This window comes from Trifolium pratense, linkage group LG3 (assembly GCF_020283565.1).
Source record: "Trifolium pratense cultivar HEN17-A07 linkage group LG3, ARS_RC_1.1, whole genome shotgun sequence".
NCBI lineage: Eukaryota > Viridiplantae > Streptophyta > Magnoliopsida > Fabales > Fabaceae > Trifolium > Trifolium pratense.
Window position 1 is genome coordinate 49,066,089 of NC_060061.1, and position 20,894 is coordinate 49,086,982.

A 20,894-nucleotide genomic window follows, 5' to 3' on the forward strand; every position below is an offset into this window, starting at 1 on the left:
ATTGTTTATTTCCTAAAGAGGATAAACTATTTTAGGAAAGTTTTTATTAAGGTCTGATTTGCTTAGCTGGACGTGACTCAAAGACCAGCTGTGTTCTGAAGCTTATCTTGGAAGATCAGGAGCGTGCTAGCTCTGTCTATATAAAGAAGACTCAAGACCAAGATTTTATTGAACCGAAACCATTGTTCATCAAAGATGTAGTCTTTAGGGTTTCGTGTTTTTGAGCCACTCTCTAGGAGAGTTGGTGTAAGTGAACCACTCGGGTTGTGAGATGGTCACTATGTCCTCACTCAAAAACCTTTAGGTAATGAGTTGAGTATTGTAATATCTCTGAAGCTTTTAAGCAAGGAGATAGTGTTTGTATTTTTTAATTGTGATTCTTACTTGTGGATTCTATAACACGAGTTAAGAACTGAGTTTGTTATTGTGTAAGGTTACTCCTAAGCTTTGAAGTACGGAGTTAACTGTGTGTGATTTACTCGAAGCTTTTAAGCAAGAGTAAAGTTTGTCACGGGGATTGTCACCACATTTTATTCAACATTATATGAACAACACAGGTTGTGTTGGTTGTGTGGAAGTGAGATGGGATCTCATGTCTAGGAGTTCCTAGGCAGAAGTTGCATGAGTAGTGTCGAGGTCATAAGGCGTAAACCTAGGATTTGCTGGAGGTCTTAGTGTAAGACGTAAACCGAGGGTTTGCTGGAGGTCTTAGTGTAAGACGTAAATTCAAAGGGTTTGCTGGAGGTCTTAGTGACTAGAGCTATTAGTGGATTTCCTTCCTGGATTGGTATCCCCTAGAGTAGGCAGTTTGGCTGAACTGGGTTAACAATTTCCTGTGCAGTTTATTTACTTGTTGATTTTATTATGTTTCGTAAGATGTTCCAACATTAAGTATGTCATTCTCTTTAAGTTGAATGTTGGAACATCTGATCAAACATTATTCCTCAGTATCCGTTTTAATGTTATATGCCTTGCCGTGTTATTCATGTCAGACCAGATGTCTCGACATTTTGTACAACATCTGGTTCTGCTATACTAGAATTTCAATTGGTATCAGAGCAGGCATCCTGTTCTGTTTTCTGGATGAGATCTTAGGGAAGATACTTTCTGGTTATGGGCAAGTAAGGAATACTGAAAATTTGTTTGAACTTGGAGAAGTTCACATTGATTGAATGGTCCCTAGAAGTGGAGGATGGACTATTCATGATATGGTGTGTATTAGACCTATCTTTTGTTGTTCAGGCGTGTAGATCTTGTGATGAGTTGCTGTATGGTTTGATTTATTTTCAAACATGTGTTATTGTAGTGTGCCTGAAGTTTGTTGAGGAGTTTTGTGGTTTGAATTCCGCTGCATAAATATCTGATGGAAAACTCCTGGTGGTTTTGTTTGTTGAGGATGCACCACTCCGTTCAATGATGTAAGCCCTGGTGTGGTGATGCTCGAGGAGAGTTTTTTTTATTAACTTGTTAGAGATGCCAAAGATACTTGGGGGTGATCTTAAGTCCACTCATAAAGGCACTCATGTATGAGTTTGTTGAATAGGAATCTGAGGGAAGTTATGAGCAATTTATTTTTGCTTCCAACTCTCAAAAGCTAACCTCCATTGGCTTTGATAAAGGATTTCTTGGTGTGTTCCGTTAGAAGGGAACTGATGTCTTATCAGATGTTGGAACATCTGATGGAACATCTGAAGAGCAGATTCTACAGAATTTTGTTGGATGACAGTAGGGCATGGCAGATGCTTGGGTGCTAAACAAGTGTGTGTTGGTGACATATGTTTGGAACCTTCTCCTGACCTGGAAGAGGAGGCATCTGTGTCTGAGATGGTTTCTATGCTAGAAACATGTCTTAGATAAGTTTCTTGGGACACGATCAACATATGGTTGACCTCTTGGGTTAGTTCATGTCTGATCCAAGTAAGTGGTAGTTAAAGTTGTGTGCAGTGTTGATGTGTTATATGATGTTTTTAACCATGCATGTTATATTCTCGTGATAATATCTAGTTGCATGAATGCATGATTAAACAAGGAGGATTTATTTTTTGGGACTAAAGGATTATGGTTCTCTGGTATTTTTGGTGAAGTTAATTCTTTACCTTGTGCATTAAAGATATCTTTTGAATTAAGATTGACGAAGTTTTTACTTCCCTTCAAGATGTATGCTTGTGTTGAAGTGAAAGGAAGTATATGTTGCATCCCTCTCTCCATTGTCTGGTGCACACTAATCAAGGAAAATCCATCTGATGTATTTAATGCTTCCACTAAGGTTACAAGTGAGTTTGTTGATGAGTCTCTCAAAGAAACTGTTCCTGAAAAGGATGTTGTGCCAGACGTTGACACATCTGTGGTCCAACCTAAGGCTGATGTTACTATTATCCAGAAACCTGTTCAAGAAACTGCTGTGGTGAAAGTTGTTGGGACATCTGTTGACCCATCTGACTCATATGATGAAGAAACAGGATCTGATGAAGAAAATTCTACTGAGGTTGAAGAAGGGTCTCTCAGTCTAAAGAAAGTCATCAAACTGTGCCACTTAATGAAGAAGTGGTTGATTCTGAAAAGAATATGTATGAGGTTAATGTGCCTACTACTAAGAAGAAACAAAGTCTGAAAAGAAATGAAGCATCTTCAAGTGACTCTAAGTATAATGTTGAGGAGGATGTGCCAGACATCACACCCTTTGCCTCAAAGAAAAAGTCTGGTGGGAAAAAGATCCCTCAGAATGTGCTTGTTGCTCTCTGTGACAATGTTTCCTTTCATCGTGCTTCCTTTGCACAAAGATGGGATCATGTGTACAAGGGGAGTTTTTGTTAGATGGATGCTCCATGCCCTGATTGGAAGACCACGTGCTTTGATACCATGCTGGAAGAACCTGTGCTAGAAGCTGTGCTACCATATGTTGCAACATCTTTGCTAACATGTGACGTATTTTGTGATTGCTCTTATTCGCTCTGATACCACGCTAGATAAACATGATGAAACATCTTTGCTAACATGTGCTATGTGTTGTGCTATCATGTGATGAAACATCTTTGTTCTCAAAGCTCTGATACCATACCGGAGGAACCTGTGCTATCTGATGTGCTACTAGATGGTGAAACATCTTGGTCATCATGTTGAAAATTTTGTGCTGATGAAGTGTGGTCTGTTTTAGGCTATTTGATGATGACTCCACTGCTAATTTATATCTGATGAGGTATGTATCCCATGGTGTTGTCTTCGTTTGTAGTAGCTTTGTGCACTATGTTCCTGGATATCTCTACTATTGTACTCTTTGATTAATGCATGAAGACCCTATTTTGTCTAAACTTCTGACTAAAAAGAGAAGTAGTTTAGTAGTTGGTAGGCATGATATGTTTTGCTGATAATGTATGTTGTGCTACCTGATGTTGAAACATATGCATGCTCTTTTAGTTGTTGGATGTGTTATATTATATGATGTGGAGCATAATGTTGAGGACATTTGTCTTTTCTGTTGGTACGTGATGTAATGCTTCTGCTAATTCAAGACTATGGATTGCTAGATACTAATATATGGATCTGTTATGCTCTGATATTCTGCACTATGGATTTCTGTGATGTTCATTACTATTGCTCTTAATGCACGAAGTTTTTGGTTGGCATATTTTGTGGCTAAAAAGGGGGAGTAGTATGTTTGTTTGTGTTTTTCTGCTACTTTATAATGTTGTAGCCTGTCTATGAAGAAGTAGTAGTGTGTGTTGTGACATGCATGAATTCAGGGGGAGTAAGAACCGTTTTTTTTCTGATGGCCTGATGAGATGCACGAGCTGATGTATTCAGGGGGAGCCAAAGTAAAGTTTATCTGATCTGATATTAAGGGGGAGAGTAATGCAATATCAATTTCTCTGCCTATGTGTGCTTAATGTATGGATGTTATGATGCGCTACACAATGTTGAAACATCGTGATGCTGATGTGGGAATTTATTTTTCCCAAATGTGCTTGTGAGAGTTTATTTCTCTCTACTGAAGGATGAAGCTAAGTTGGTTATGATTCCGTTGCTGTGCATGCCTCTGATGGTTTATGGTAAAGTTTATTTCTTTACCCTGTGCGTTATTTTCATTTGAGGAAATCTTTTGGAAGTAACATAGAAGATGTTCTACCTTCCTTCATATTTGTGTGCTCACGTTGACTTGAAGGATTGTATGGTTTTTAAATCTCTCTGTGCTAATTAATGGGCTGAAGTTGTTTTAGCCAAAAATTGCCAAAGGGGGAGATTGTTGGATATTTGTGTGTTGGCCTCATTTTGCTAAAACAAATATACAAGCAAGATGTTGGACCAAATGTTTCAACATGTTAGGTACAAAAGATGTTGGACCAAATGTTGTAACATGTTTGGGTACGACAGTCAGATTGCCCAAATCTCGCACATTTATTACACGTATCTGCTATATATGGAAATCCACTCTACGAACGTGTATATCAAGATTTGATCTGATCAAGACGTTATTAGTGCAGATATGTTCTTATCAAGACTTAATAGAATGATTCAACACATTGTTTATTTCCTAAAGAGGATAAACTATTTTAGGAAAGTTTTTATTAAGGTCTGATTTGCTTAGCTGGACGTGACTCAAAGACCAGCTGTGTTCTGAAGCTTATCTTGGAAGATCAGGAGCGTGCTAGCTCTGTCTATATAAAGAAGACTCAAGACCAAGATTTTATTGAACCGAAACCATTGTTCATCAAAGATGTAGTCTTTAGGGTTTCGTGTTTTTGAGCCACTCTCTAGGAGAGTTGGTGTAAGTGAACCACTCGGGTTGTGAGATGGTCACTATGTCCTCACTCAGAAACCTTTAGGTAATGAGTTGAGTATTGTAATATCTCTGAAGCTTTTAAGCAAGGAGATAGTGTTTGTATTTTTTAATTGTGATTCTTACTTGTGGATTCTATAACACGAGTTAAGAACTGAGTTTGTTATTGTGTAAGGTTACTCCTAAGCTTTGAAGTACGGAGTTAACTGTGTGTGATTTACTCGAAGCTTTTAAGCAAGAGTAAAGTTTGTCACGGTGATTGTCACCACATTTTATTCAACATTATATGAACAACACAGGTTGTGTTGGTTGTGTGGAAGTGAGATGGGATCTCATGTCTAGGAGTTCCTAGGCAGAAGTTGCATGAGTAGTGTCGAGGTCATAAGGCGTAAACCTAGGATTTGCTGGAGGTCTTAGTGTAAGACGTAAACCGAGGGTTTGCTGGAGGTCTTAGTGTAAGACGTAAATTCAAAGGGTTTGCTGGAGGTCTTAGTGACTAGAGCTATTAGTGGATTTCCTTCCTGGATTGGTATCCCCCAGAGTAGGCAGTTTGGCTGAACTGGGTTAACAATTTCCTGTGCAGTTTATTTACTTGTTGATTTTATTATGTTTCGTAAGATGTTCCAACATTAAGTATGTCATTCTCTTTAAGTTGAATGTTGGAACATCTGATCAAACATTATTCCTCAGTATCCGTTTTAATGTTATATGCCTTGCCGTGTTATTCATGTCAGACCAGATGTCTCGACATTTTGTACAACATCTGGTTCTGCTATACCAGAATTTCACAGGCTCTGAAGCATAGGAGGCTCTGAAGCTCTGTTTCAAGTTCTGATACGCGTTTCTGTTGTACTTAGCCTTTTAGAGGCAGTTAGTTAGTTAGTTTGTACAGTTGTAATTCAGTTACGTTTTTGTTTGTCCTAGGTAGTTATGCAGTTACTTGCATTTTGAAGTAACCACCTATTGTATATAAACAATCAAGGCCCTTTGTGGAAGAATAAGATTTTTACTTTTCCTTTACTCAATTTCTCTGCTTATTCTAAATTCATTCTTCATTCATCTTTCATCCTTCAGTGCTCTTTGTTTTGGGTTAATCCCCAACACAAAATTCCATAACTCCAACTACCTATGCTCCGAAATGGGTTTTTTTTTCTCCTTCGCTTTGGATCTCGAGACCACCAAAGTTCTTTGCCGGCGGTTCATCGGAGCTGGAAAATTCATTGCCGGTCAGAACCCTCGTACAAGAAGTGCATGGCGAGTTAAAGAGAAGTGGCTTGGATTTTATTTTCACAAATCGAGAAGAAAAAAATGGTAAAGGAATTCTATAAGGGAATGGAAAATATTCAGTGTAGAGAGTGCATATTAAGTATGTTAGATCTCTTTAATCCAATGGTCAAAATTGTATTGTGCATGGTGAAAGACTTTGTTCACTATGTCATGTTAGACAAAGCCATTTACAAAGTCACAGTATCTGATTTTGGTCCAAGGGAGAGCCAGAAAACAATGATATACACGGCTATAAGCAGTGGCGACTCCAGGATTGTTAGGGAGCCTGGGCAAATTTTTGGAGGGAATTTTATCAACCCAAATTTCGAATATAGAAATATTTAAACTCTGTTTTTCAATATTTAATTTTGGAAGAAATTTTTAAACAAGAAATAACATGCAAGAGTATAGTCATGTTTCCAATATAATTAAGGCTCAACTAAATAAGAGACTACAATGAAAACTGAATCCACATCGACGTATATAATTATATTAAACTACTTATTTATACAATCAAAACAACTTAACAAATTTTAAAATTCAAAACACCATCAAGTCATCAAACAAAGATTATAGATTGAGAAGGTTTTATGTTGTTAAAAATTAGAATTAATTGCATATTTGATCTGTTATGTTTATTTTAGTTTTCAATTTGGTCCCTTATTTTTTAAAAGTTTCAAGTTGGTCATTTTCCTCAAATTTTAGTTTAAATCGTCGACTTTTCTAATGAATTTGTGTACGTAGACCACTTAGGAGAGTACTATGTGAATGTTTTAGAAAAATTAACTCAAAATTTAACAAAAAGTTAGAAAAAATTAACTCAAAATTTAACGAAAACGACCAACTTATGTTGAGGTCAATAACATAAGGAACCAACTTGAAACTTTTAAAAAATAAGGGACCAAATTAAAACCTAAAATAAACATTAGAGACTAAATATGTTTCGTACGGTACCTTTACGAAATGCGTTTCTTTCTTTTATTTTTATTTTTTCTTGTTTCTTATTATTACAAAAAAAAAAAAAAAAAAAACAGCCCAGGCATGTGCTGGGCTTGCCAGACGGCATAATCGCCACTGGCTATAAGGAATCTAAATCGGAATTCCAACTATATCATGCTTGCATTTCCAGTTTGTGTCAATAGAGAAAGTGTTCATGTTCCTTTACTTAAGCTTAAATGGAAGACTTTACCTCCTAAACACGGTACTTATATAATAGTTTATCTTATCTCTTTTTGGTACTGGATTCTATTCTAGATCGTTGGAATCCATACTTTAAGAACTCGATTCTACCGGTTTGTCCCTAGAATCTATTATTTATTGGTTACACCAAGCAACCGACGACGGCCAGCCACCAAGATTCAACGAGTGAAGCTCTCTGGTTGTTATTCCTTCCTCCTATTGCGAAGCTCTCTCTCTCTGGTTCAGAATAACCAAAACCGTCTAATCTAAAATAATATTTGTAATTTTCGTTTGTTTCTGTCAATACACCTTTTTATTTGTTAGCAAATGCATGTGGACTTAAACTGAGATTTCTATTGATTAATACTCCTTTTACTGTTAACAATGGAATGAAGTGGTTCTAGGTTTTTCGAGCGATGTTTTTTTGGTGAATACCTCATTTGTTTTGGTGGGTTACTATGTGTTTCTATAAAGGTTCAGTTTCTATATAACTAAATGTTGGAATCATCTTTAGTTATTAATTATTTTTATAAACTATCTTGTTTAGAGCCAATATAAGTTCGGTCTAAATTTTTATTCATTAACAGATGGGAATTCATGTGAAGCGGTGTACAAGATGTACAAGCGGTTCATCTTCACAAAGTCTAGTGAGAGCTGAACTAAACTTCCAAAAGTATATAAAAAAATGAAATGGTCTTCCTCTTGAAAGACAGATAGTAGTCTTGTAATGAATTAAACTAAAGAATTTGGTTTTGTACTATTGATGATATATATCTCAAGTAATTTTTAAATTGATTTTAAAATTATTTCGCAAGTAATTTTCTACTATTTAAGATATGTGCAGCTGCTGATGGGGATTATGATATATAGTTACAACTGTCAACCTATCCTTGTCTTCTTCTACTTTTCCAGCCCATAATTGTTTAGATGTCTTCTTTGCTATTTCTAATTGTTTATATGTTCAGTTTTGTGCAGGATATAGGGAGAAATTAGTTGAACTAAGACTACGATATTTAACTTTCTTCATATGTTGGTGAGTACTTTCACTACAAGAAAACATGCATTTACTGAGGGCCTTTGGCCCTCAGTAATGCACAAATTTCGTCTAAAATGCATGCATTACTGACGGCCTTGGGCCCTCTGTAATTAGCTCGCCAGTAATGGTTACTGACGGCCCAGGACCGTCAATAACGTTACTGACGGCCTGGAGCCGTCAATAATACACACCGGTCAATTCAAAAGGCCACGCATTTGTGACGGCCTGGAGCCGTCAGTATGCTTTGTTCTTTTCGCACATTGTGACGGCCTAGAGCCGTCAGTAATGGTGAACGATTAAAAAAAAAATTAATAATTTAATTATTTAAAAATCAGTATTTGATTTTTAAATAATTAAATTATTAATTTTTTTTTAAAAAAATTAATATTAATTTTTTAAAACAAAAAATATACTGCATAATAAATAATTAAAAAAATATTAAAATTAAAATTTAATAAAAAGCATAATAAAAATACTTAACATAAGCATAATTAAATATAATGATAATATTGTCATTACAAAAAGAAAACAATTAAACAAATAATAATCAACAACAGATTATTAAAATTACACATCAACGTTGGTCAGGCGGCTGATATAGTGGTCGCTTCCCCTTGCCAGTGTCTGTTGGCTGACGCGACCTTCCTCGGCTTCGGCCTCTACCTCCCTCGTGTATTACGACTCCGGGGAGTGACGTTCGCGAAGGAGGTCGTGCCACAGGCCTATGAACGAAGTTAATTGGGGCTTGATTTGGGAAGAAGTTGCCTTGGGGTTGATTTGGATGTGGGATTATGAAGTCTTGTTGTGGATTTAATGATCTCTGGTATTCGGTGAAAGCAGTTTGTTGATTATTTCTACCGCTTCCGTCACTACTGCTTCCACTTGTTTGCCCAGTAGGATCAAAAAATTGTAAATGAACTGGTTCATTAAGCATCTGACTCATATCCTCTATGCTCATACTCAGTACTGGATCACCCTCTCGGTACTCCGGCAGCTGATTCAAATTAACCATGCTACTCAAATCCGGTCGATATTCTTGTTCACCGGCATTTTGATTTTGTCGTGCCGAAGCCTGAGATGATGATCCAACCCCCCCCCCCCCGCCGGCGCCCTCTGCTGCGCAAAGAATTCCTGCAATATATGTTGGACCCGTAGGTCCACCCGGTCATCAAATGATGCTTCGAACTCATCGCGGAATTCTTCTCTATACGTGGCCCTCATTCGCGCTTCATACTCATCATCGGTTTCCTCTCTTTGAGTTGGACGAGAGCGTCCTGTACTCGATGAAGATGAAGATGTGTAAGTGACATCTCTCAAACCAGTTGGGTCACTTGCATATAGAGAAGATGTACACCCAGCAGCGAATTTGCGACCTCGAGTCGGACCACCAGCATTCTTAACAAAAGCCAACGACATCTTGTTTCGACGAACATCCTCATTATCTCGCCTATGAGGTGGTAGTCGTAGTTGGCTTGCATTATATTCTTCAACCCAAATTTGCGTCAACCTCTACAATAAATTAAAAAAAATTTATAATTAATTAATTATAATGTTTAGATATAATTATATAATGTTTAAAAAATAATGTTATACGAAATAAATAATAAATAATATATATAATTAAATACTTACCGACACTTCTTGCGCCCTTGCCCCCGTCCACTGACCGGAATCTGCATACCGGTGCATCATGTCATTCATCTCCATAAAGGTGGGTGGACGACCAAATTGTTGGATGAACTCAAGACGAAGCGTTCCGGCAGATTTAGACCCTCCAGAGTGTACGCACGCACGATTGGCTTCATCAGTATTTCTGTTGGCTTTGTTCTTTATACACTTTGCAATATACTCTTCCTCTTCCCATCTGCGGCACAGCATAGGGTATGAATTGCCAGCGAGCCAAAGTGGTGGTTTTGAAGGATCCTTTTTAATCTTTTTCCGCGCTTCAAAAAGTAAGGTCGACAGACGCTTGGTGGCTTTTTTGTTGAATATACGCTCAATAGCCGCTGTGTGGTGATTCAGCCAACAACAGTTCGTTACGTTTGCAATACAACCCTATGTCTCTCCTCGCGTTGTCATTATCTTTCGGTTTTCCTTTGACATTCATGACAGTGTTAAATATATTTTCAAACACATTTTTCTCAATATGCATAACATCAAGGTTGTGACGTAAAAGGTTGTCTTTCCAATACGGCAAATCCCAAAAGATACTTCTTTTTGTCCAGTTGTGTGTTTGTCCATAACCACGCGGTTTAGAGGCAACACCACCTACAACCTCAACCTTTGGAATATCTTTCACTTTGTTCCAGACTTGTCGGGATGTCAAATAATCTGGTGGATCACGAGTCTCGGTCTCACCATGAACAAAAGCATTTTTATTTCTTCTAAACGGATGATCAGTAGGCAAGAACCGACGATGACAGTCAAACCAAGTAGCCTTCCCACCGTTGTGTAACCAAAACGCTTTGGTGTCCATCATGCAAATAGGACATCCTAGTTTACCATGTGTCCCCCATCCAGACAACATCCCATATGCAGGAAAATCATTAATGGTCCACATCAAAGCTCCTCTCATATTGAAATTTCGTTTTTGGTTGATATCATACGTCGTAACACCGTTCCACAATCTCTTCAAATCATCAATCAAAGGTTGTAAATAGATATCAATACCAACAGTTGGACTAGATGGGCCTGGTATTACAGCGGCTAAAAACATGTAAGGTTTTGACATGCACATATCAGGAGGAAGATTGTACGGGGTAATCAGAACAGGCCAACATGAATATGGAGTGGCTGATACTTGAGTATATGGTGTAAATCCATCTGAGCATAACCCAAGTCGGACATTCCGTGGCTCCGAAGCAAAGTCGGGATAAACTTGATCAAAATGCTTCCAAGCCATTCCATCAGAAGGATGTCGCAACTCACCTGACATTTTTCTCCTTTCATAGTTTTCACGATGCCATGTCATTTTACTGGCAGTTTGCATCGATGCATACAACCTTTGCAACCTTGGTATTATGGGTAAATAGAACATCGCCTTTCTTGGGATTGGCTTCCTTCTGACTGACCGTGAATTTCTTGTTACACGATATCTTGGTTCTTGACAAAATTTACATTCAAGTAATGCACCGTCATCTACACCAAATTCGTTGCTATAGTACAACATACACCCGTTAACACAACAGTCAATTCTCTTCGCTCCGAGTCCTAACTTTGCAACCAATTGTCTTGCTTCGTAATAATTTTTTGGCAAATCAAGAGGACGGTCTATTGTTATATCCAACATCAGTTTCGTTATCAAGTCCATGGTGTATTCTGAAACAAGACATTCAGACTTGATACCCAAAAGTCTAATACACACCGTTAACTTTGAGTCTCGAGAGCCTTCACACAACGGTGTATTTGTCTCTTTCAAAAGATCAAAAAATCGTTGGGCTTCCTCATTTGGTCTCTCGACGTTAACATCAGCGTCATATTCATCATCAGCAGGGTCGTCGACATCATTTGGCACATAAATCGGCGTATTAAACCCAAGGGCATTAGTTATCATATTGTCCATCTCATTAAACGGATCATAATGCTGATGATAATATTCGGGAACAACAACGGGCTGAAAAACACTGCTTGAAGCACGATTTTGATTCACGGGAACAGTCGTGGAACATCCCTCGCCATGACTTGACCAAACCCAATAATTAGGTTGGAATCCCTTTTTATATAAATGAGACCTAATTTCATCTTCGCTCCGTATTCTTGTACATCGACAAAGTACACACGGACATCTAATTCCCCCTTCACGTATCACAATGTCATTATATTTTACTGTATTGATAAACATTTCGACCCCTATTTTAAATTCCTCTTTAACCCGGCCCCTCTTTCCAGGATTATGTCTATCGTACATCCAATTACGATTGGTAAAATCCATATCTGCGTATAGTTTAATTAATATATAATTAGATCAATATATGTATTAAATTTATTACTTTATTTTTCAAAAGTATTTTGGACATATATATATGTCTACTCAACAATAACATATAAACTTTTAACATTTTATTTTTAAAGTTTATGGTTTATTAAATCTAAAAAATACTAAGTTTTTTAGTTGACAAAACTACCGACTTTTTAACATATATATTATAATTTTTTAAAATATAATTGTTTTTCTTTTTTTAAATACATAGTAATAATAAAATGCTAGTAACTATTTCTAAGTGTACGGTAAAAATAAAACTATCACTAAATATTATAAATTAAAATTACATATATTACTTACTTGGGTGCCGGGTAGAGTCTTACTTGGCGCGCGCTCCTAACCACAAACTCCGCTCCTAACCCACGACCTCCGATGACCACGAGAATTTGCTAATAAAAATTGTAAATAACAAATTATTAGAACATATACATTTAAATAACAAAGTAAATACACAAACTGTTAAAAAATTTCTTTTATAAATTTTTTTTAAAAAAATTTCGTTTTTTTAAAAAATAATATAAATATACTGTTTTTTTGAAAAAAAAATACTTATTTAAAAAAAATAATTCTGTTTTCGAAATAAACAAAATTAAATATATTTTTTTAATTTTTTTTACAAAAACAATAACTTTTATACATAGTGATAAGAAAATATTAGTAATAAATTACAAAGTATTAATTAATAACTATTACTAAGTATACGATAAAAAAAAACTATCACTATATAAATTAAAATTACGTTACTTACTTGGGTGCCGAGTAGATTCTTACTTGGCGCGCACCTAGCCCACGAACTCCGCTCCTCACGAGAATAAGACTTGCTATTAAAAATGGTAAAACACAAATATTAGAACATATACATTTAAATAACAAAACAAAAATTTTAAATTCGTAAAAGTAAAACACAAACACTTACCACTTTTTGTATGGAGATTAAGTTGAAAGTATGAAATTAGAGAAAATTTAAGAGAGAAGTTAGATAAAATTTAGAGAGAGAATGGAAATGAAAAAATGAAGTGAAGGAGTAGTAATATATAGGAGTAGTCATAATTGACCGTTACAATTTAAAATTCAAAATCAAGCAATTACTGACGGCCATAAGCCGTCATAATTGTCCAACGGAAATGTGGTTACTGACGGCCTGGGACCGTCATAACTCACATGCGTTACTGACGGCCCAGGACCGTCATAATTGCTTAACGGCTAGTGCGATACTGACGGCCTGGGACCGTCTGAAATGGGCAGTGCAATACTGACGGCCCAGGACCGTCACTAATGCTTAATAGTTAATTTTTTAATTATTTCCGTTCTTCAAGACTACTTACTGACGGCCATAAGCCTTCAATATCCCACAAATGCATTACTGAGGGCTTTTAGCCCTCAATAAGTTTGGTCAGTAATATTATGTTTTCTTGTAGTGTTTAAATGATCATATTTAATACATTCATCACTTACTGTTGAGGAGTTTGATTGTTTGTGCAGCCTGATTCTAAGGAAGCATTGGATCATAGAAAAATTGCATTATATTGTCTTGTAAAGTGCTACATTGGCAAGAGATATGACATAGATAGCCTTCATAAATGTAGTGCAAATCTCAACTCTTAAGCTAGTCTTTGTGGTTGAGCACAGACCTCTCAAATTCTAATATGGTATTAAAGCCTATCCTAGATCCATTTGTTGTTTGTTGTGGAGACCTACCATACAAGGGTGTTCCGAGTTTTAGGAGGCTCTGTGCAAAATATAAAAGTGGTCTCTTAATAAAAAAATATAAATTTTTTTAAAAAATATTGTCGATTTAAATTGCATGTAATATAAAAAAAACTATTCTTATTTTTTTTCTTTTTGGCTTTCACCACCAGTTTCATCTGGTTCGGGAGTCAGTTCTGGCATCAAGTGGTTCCAGCACACTCCCGATCGCAGTTGCGTGGATCGAACTGTGGTCCTCCCTACCAAGTTCAGCGCCGATCACCACTAAATCACTAACGATTGGTAAAAAATCATTCTTATTCTTGTAAACATATAAATTATCAATATTAAACCAATTGCAGTAAATCAAATGAGACAAGAAATACAAAAGAATTATTTTTGTATATAACGTCAAAAAAGAAACATCCTAATCTAAAATTAAATTTTATGCAAAGACTAAAATGGACTAAAATTATATTTAGGAGTATAGATAACTAATCTATTGATACTCATATGATATTTTATGAACATTAATAATATATGTTGTTTCCGAGTTTAAAATTGTTAAAAATAATTTTCAGTCATCGAAGAGATTACTGGATTGAGTCGCGGGTCGATACGCTTTCTTTAAGACGTTTCGCGGTACTGCCCAAAATTGTGCAAGATAGACGATCAACCACAAAGTCCCCAAGATAAAACAGCCAAGTTCCACTGATACCGATAAATACTGCGATGTAGATATCGGGCAAGAATTAAACCCTCAATGATGGTACTTAAACCAGTGCGCTATGATTTTAAGTCCATTCTAATATGGTGCTATGATCATTCTAATATGGTACTGAGACCATTCTCTAGTAACTAAGATCATTCAAATCAAATGAAATATGAATATGGTACAATGACCATTCTTTTTTTTTTTGACTGGAAAATATCTCATTCATTGCACACAATAAGCTCAGAAAGTACAATAGATGAGACAGGATCAGGGACATTCCCAAACCATAAATGAGAACCTAAGTTCATAGCTACACCTACTAGGCTATGCGCAGCCATGTTCTTACATCTTTTAACAGCCAAAACACTAACATTTAACAAGCTAAATAAAATATCTAAGCAATCAGCCACAACAAGATCAATTTCAACAATGTTAATTTTTCCTAAAAAACAGTTAACAACATTCTCGGCATCCATTTCCACCACAACATTTTGAAAATTATGGTCTTTGATCCATTGAAGACACCACCTCAAGCCACGAGCTTCTGCCAACATTGGGGAGCAAGACATTCTTTCTCTTTTGGTTGCTGCAACCTGCACAACACCTTGATGATTCCTACCTATTAAACCCCAACAAGTGTAGTTGTTTTTAAAACATCCAGCATCAATGTTTATCTTAACAAAACCCACCGGAGGCGGTTCCCATTTGTTATCCACATCCGAACTGATAATCGGCTCACTGACAACATTAGTTATCAGATTACATGCTAAGTTAAATTCTTCAGCCATAATAGAAATATTTTGGACAACATTCATACAATTAGGGGACTTTTTGTTAAAGACACTATCATTCCTCATCTTCCAAATAGTCCACAGAGATAGACTAAACAATTGAGTTGCCATGAAGTTCGAATTAGACAACCAGTGCTCCATCCATTGGAAAAAATTCACATCTGTTGGAACATGCAATGCTAGAGGTGACAAAAACCAAAACCTTTGAATTACCTGACAGTGCATAAAAAGGTGTTCTTGTGTTTCTTCTCCATCATGACACAAAGGACAAATAGGATCCAAAACAACTCCTTTTTGTTCCAGCCTGCATCTAGTTGGAAGGATACGTTTAACAACTCTCCACAAGAAGTTCTTGACTCTTTGAGGCGCTTGAACTTTCCAAATTGACTTCCAAATTCCGGTGTTTCCCGCTGTTGAAGGCTCCGGAATATCTCTTAGAGTCTCCTCTTTAAGAAGATGGTAAGCTGATCGAACTGAGTAGTTACCATTTCTTTCCCAACTCCAGACCTTCTTATCATCAGGTAACCGCCAAGAGAGAGGAATATTGAGGATTTGGTTTGCCTCAAACTCATTGAAACTGTTCATAACGAGCTCTCTTTTCCATTTCTTTAAATCAACATCAATTAATTCTGCAACAACAGAATCTTCGTCTAGATTGCACACAGGGCTCCAAACTTTGAAACTTGATAACTCAGGAAGCCACGGATCTTTCCATATTTTCACTTGTTGCCCATTTCCAATTGTCCATCTCAGGCCCAGGTCAATCACAGACTTCGCATTATATAAACTTCGCCAAGCATAGCTGGGTTGGTAGCCACATTTGGATTTCAAAAAACATGATCTAGGGAAGTACTTACTCTTGAATACTCGAGATAGAAGAGAATCTTCATTTGACATCAGCCTCCAACATTGTTTACCCAAGAGAGCTTTGTTAAAATCGCTGAATCCTCTAAATCCGAGTCCACCTTTGTTTTTAGCTCTCCCTAAAGGATCCCAGCTCATCCAGTGAATTTTATTTTTCTGATCTGAGGAGCCCCACCATAACTTAGAGAGCATGGATTCAATATTTGCACAGCTTCCCTCGGGAATCTTATAGCAGCTCATGATGTAACTAGGAATGGCTTGGGCAACAGCCTTGATTAGAGTTTATTTCCCTGCCTTGGATAAACATTTTTCTTTCCAACCCTTGACTTTCTTCCAAATCCTGTCTTGAACAAAAGCAAACACTTCTTTTTTGGATCTTCCAAAAATCACCGGAAGCCCCAAGTATCTAGAATGAGATGTCACAGCCTTTACTTCAATCTTGTTACAAATAATGTTTTTCTCTATATCAGGCACATTTCGGCTAAAAGACACTTCAGACTTTTCATAGCTAACCATCTGACCTGAGGCTAACTGATACTTGTTAAGAACTTGGATAATAGTATTGGCTTCATTTTGGTTGGCTCTTGCAAATAGGAGACTATCATCCGCAAACAGGAGATGTGTGATTTTGGGAGCATTCCTAGCCACTTGGATACCGTGAATGGCTTGGCTTTGAGCCTCTTTATGCAGCAAACCAGACAAGACATTAGCACACAAAATAAAAATATATGGAGAAAGTGGGTCACCTTGGCGGATCCCCCGATTAGGAGAAAAACTCGAGCTAGGTTGGCCATTGATGAGAATTTGGTAAGACACGGTAGAGATACAAGACATGATAAGTTGCAAAAACCTTTCAGGGAATCCCATGTTATGGAGAACACCTCTGATGAGAGCCCACTCCATTCTATCATATGCCTTCGCCATATCCAGCTTCAGCGCCATAGTCCCTCTTTTCCCCTTAACTTTCTTCTTCAACCAGTGGAAACATTCCATATTCTTAAATTTGAAGGAACTAGTGATACTTTGACCACTCTCAAAACAAAATTGATACTTATACTATAATTAGTATTGCACAACACATGAAATAAACATATTCATCTCTAATTAGCAATTAGGAACAAAGTTAATACGACTCTTCCTAACTCGCATAACCAAATAGAGAAACCAATTAATTTGTCTTATTGGTTCAGTATAATTCTAATTTATAAATCTGTCTAACTGGTTCATTCTAAATTTTGATAAATATCGCATAATTTCATGTTAATATATAGTAATTGATTATGCTAGTGCACTTGGTAAAATTTTATCAAAATTGAAATTACGTGATAAACCACCATGATTAATATTCCACTACAACAATCATGGCTATGATGATCTACTCTAAAGGAATATGAAACTTGAGTGAATATGATAAATATACTTAGGCTTAAATATCAAATTGATCCTTGTATGTTTCAGTTTTTTGGTTTTAGTCCCTGTATTGTTTTTTAGTTTAAAAAAGTCCCTGCATGTACAAATCATGTTGGTTTTCGTCCCTCTCGTCAACTGCCTTCCTAAAAATACTGACGTGGCTAACGACTTGACATGTGGCTACTATGGTGTGACAAATGAAGGACCAAAACCAAAAATTTTAAATTAATAAAGGACCCAAATAAAAAAAAATCAAATTTTTTCTTAAAAAATATATTTAAAATCCATATATATATATATATATATATATATATATATATATATAAAAGAGGTTCATGTTTTTTACTTTTTTTTTAATTAAAAAAAAAATTCTATTTTTACTTTACTTAAACAGATCTATACATCTATATCTATAGACTATACTATATATAGAGAGAATACATGAGTTTTTGTGTGGACTTTTCATAATACCAACAACACCCTTATTTTTTTTAATAGAAACAATTTTTTTTTTGAAGAAGCCAAAATGAGATATATTAACACAAGCAGCCTCCCCAGCACAAGACGTACCGAGGTAGACTATACCAGTTTACAAAAGAGTCAAAAATATACAGTCGTAATCAAATCATACAAGGCCCAAACACAACAATCGAGTAGACCACCAGCTATGGTAGTTTGAAGCTAACGTGATACTCGTTGTCTTCAACCACCGAAATGAGAAAAGCTTGATCTTGTCCAACAAAAGATGAGGTGTGCATGTTGAGCCTTTGAACAAACGATGACTTCTCTCTGTCCATATCACCCAAACAAAAGTAAGCCAAATAAGCTGCAAAAGGACCGACACGCTCGAGATCCACCTGCTGAGGCTGTAAACTAGACAAAATGATCACGCAAAGTAGTGAAATCCACCAAAGAAATGCCAATCCATGCACGAACTAAGTCCCAAAGAGATCCAGCAATACTACAGGAGAGAAATAAATGATGGGCCGATTCGGCCGCTCCACATCCAAAAACACAAGTGCCAGCTGTAAAAGGCAAAACACCCCGAGTGACCAGGTTTACTCTCGTTGGCAACCTGTCATGCAATAAACGCCACACAAAGATGAAAACCTTCAAAGGAACCTGAGAGTGCCATATAAGGTTTTCCGCATCACCTAAAGTAACAAAGGCATGAGAAGTCAAAAGCTGATAAGCTCCCTCGACAGTGTAGCCTATGTCAGGGTCTGGATGCCACTGCCACCTATCAATAGTCTGATCCTGCAAAAAAATGTCAAGAAGTAAAGACTGACATAGAAACAAAATTTTTTTATTAACAAACTCACTATAACTTAAGTCACATCGAAAAACCAACACGATTTACACATGCAGGGACTTTTTTAAACAAAAATACAATACAGGGACTAAAACCAAAAAAACGAAAACATACAGGGACCAATGTAATATTTAAGCCTTAAATATCACATTGGTCCCTGTATGTACGCACTTTTTTGGTTTTAGACCCTGTATCATATTTTTTTGGTTTTAGTCCCTGTATGTCTAACTCTTGTTGATTTTCGTCCCTCCCGTTTGCGTTTGTAGCTAATTCGTAGCTAATTGGCTATCAATTAGCTACAAACGCAACCGTTTTTTAACGGGAGGGACGAAAATCAACAAGATTTACACATACAGGGACTAAAACCCAAAAAATATAATGCAATGACTAAAACAAAAAAAACACATACATACAGGGACCAATGTCATATTTAAACCAATAAAAAATTGAAAAGTAAGAGAAATATAAATCGTTGTGTGATAAAAATAACATGTGTAAATTATGATATAGTCTTAGAAGTAACATTAAATTATTTTTAAACTTAAATATTAAATATATTCTGATTGGCGTTAGCGTAGGAAAATAAATTATATGCCTGAATTGATAACATATATCTCTTTTTTTTTTTTTAATAATGGAAATATATTTCTCTAATTAAAATTGAAAGAGAAGAACATATATAACGTATATAATACTATCTTATTTTATTTCATTTCATTACAACCAATTTAAAATACAAAGTTCTTGAAATTAGAAAGAAAAAAAAAAACTATTTCACAATAAAAAAAAATGACGCACATCCTAAATATAGAATTATTTGGGTACATTACCTAAAACATCATAATGTGCTCTACATCTAGGATTTGGATTCTTTCTGTTGTCAGTTTTGCACTAATTAAAATCAAAATCGATAACAAAATACATTAGAGTAGAAGAGAATCTAATTCTCTGATGTAGCTATAACTTATATATATCAACCCACTTGATTGATCTGGTGATATTGACTTGAAATCTGAGAATGTGCTTCTTCTTAATGCCTCATGTTTGATTATCTCTATTATCAATTTGGATGAACTAATTTATTTTCTTAAAAATAAGCACATTTACAACGGTGTTTGACACACATCGGTTGATAAGGCGGGTTACAACGCAGGCCTAGACAATCAAAATTTGATGTACATCTAATACCTGTTGTAATTTAGAAAGAGAAAAGACAAATGTAATAAAATTGGAATAGTATATTGTGTAAGAAGTAAGCAATAGAATTTGAAAAGGAAAAATATGACTTACCATTTACATTCGTTGAAACAAGAAATATGAAAAGAAAGATAAACATAATATAGATAAATTTGACAATTTTAAACATTTTTTTTTCTTTGCATGCGACAAATTACTTTATTATTACTTTCTAATTATAGATCTTATTATCTCCTTACGGCAATTATATAGATTTTAACTCTTGCGAGTTCTACCCTTTCGTAAATAAAAAAAAAAAAAACTCTTGTGAGTTCTAACTATAAAAAAAAAAAAAAAAAAAACTCTTACGAGTTCTAAAAAATCATTTTTATGATTATAAATAATTGTGATTAAATGACTCTTAAATACTTTAATACGTTTTGTTTGTCTTTTACTATACTTCCTCTGACCTTATTTATAAGCAAAAATTGCTTTTTAGATTTATTGAAAAATCAATATATCTAACTTAATTATAGGCTAGATACATTGATTTTTCAATGAATCTAAAAAATAACTTTTGCTTATAAATAAGGTCGGAGGGAGTACTAATAAAGAAGTTGTATAAATCTTTTATCAATCATATAAGTTCATTATTATTTTTACTGAATTTTTATTATTTTATAACCTTTCAAGATAGAAAAAA

General features: G+C 35.6%; 2 protein-coding genes across 3 annotated transcripts; both read right to left on the reverse strand.

Moving 5' to 3' along the window:
- Positions 1 to 8,926: 8,926 nt before the first annotated feature.
- Positions 8,927 to 12,565, reverse strand: LOC123917321. Its single transcript, XM_045969012.1, has 3 exons — positions 12,538 to 12,565; positions 9,888 to 10,119; positions 8,927 to 9,764 (listed from the first exon to the last, which is right to left on the reverse strand). Exons 2-3 carry the CDS (start codon positions 9,960 to 9,962, stop codon positions 9,273 to 9,275), a joined length of 567 nt encoding a protein of 188 aa, XP_045824968.1. The 5' UTR covers positions 9,963 to 10,119; positions 12,538 to 12,565; the 3' UTR covers positions 8,927 to 9,272.
- Positions 12,566 to 18,189: 5,624 nt separating this feature from the next.
- Positions 18,190 to 20,499, reverse strand: LOC123917322. 2 transcript variants are annotated; one of them, XM_045969013.1, is made up of 2 exons: positions 20,306 to 20,477; positions 18,190 to 18,960 (listed from the first exon to the last, which is right to left on the reverse strand). In XM_045969013.1, the coding sequence occupies exons 1-2, from the start codon at positions 20,306 to 20,308 to the stop codon at positions 18,577 to 18,579; spliced, it is 387 nt and encodes a 128-aa protein (XP_045824969.1). In that variant the 5' UTR covers positions 20,309 to 20,477; the 3' UTR covers positions 18,190 to 18,576. The 2 variants fall into 2 exon arrangements, 1 of the variants encoding a protein (XP_045824969.1); XR_006812432.1 differs by lacking the exon at positions 18,190 to 18,960 and adding an exon at positions 19,670 to 20,203 and having other exon boundaries at positions 20,306 to 20,499.
- Between the last annotated feature and the right edge of the window lie 395 nt (positions 20,500 to 20,894).

Bases quoted from the DNA above. Each gene is read 5' to 3' on its own strand.
- LOC123917321 (XM_045969012.1), bottom strand. From the start codon at position 9,962: ATGGAGATGAATGACATGATGCACCGGTATGCAGATTCCGGTCAGTGG. The intron at 9,765-9,887 runs GTAAGTATTTAA...AATTTATTGTAG, and splicing joins CAAGGGCGCAAGAAGTGTCG to AGGTTGACGCAAATTTGGGT.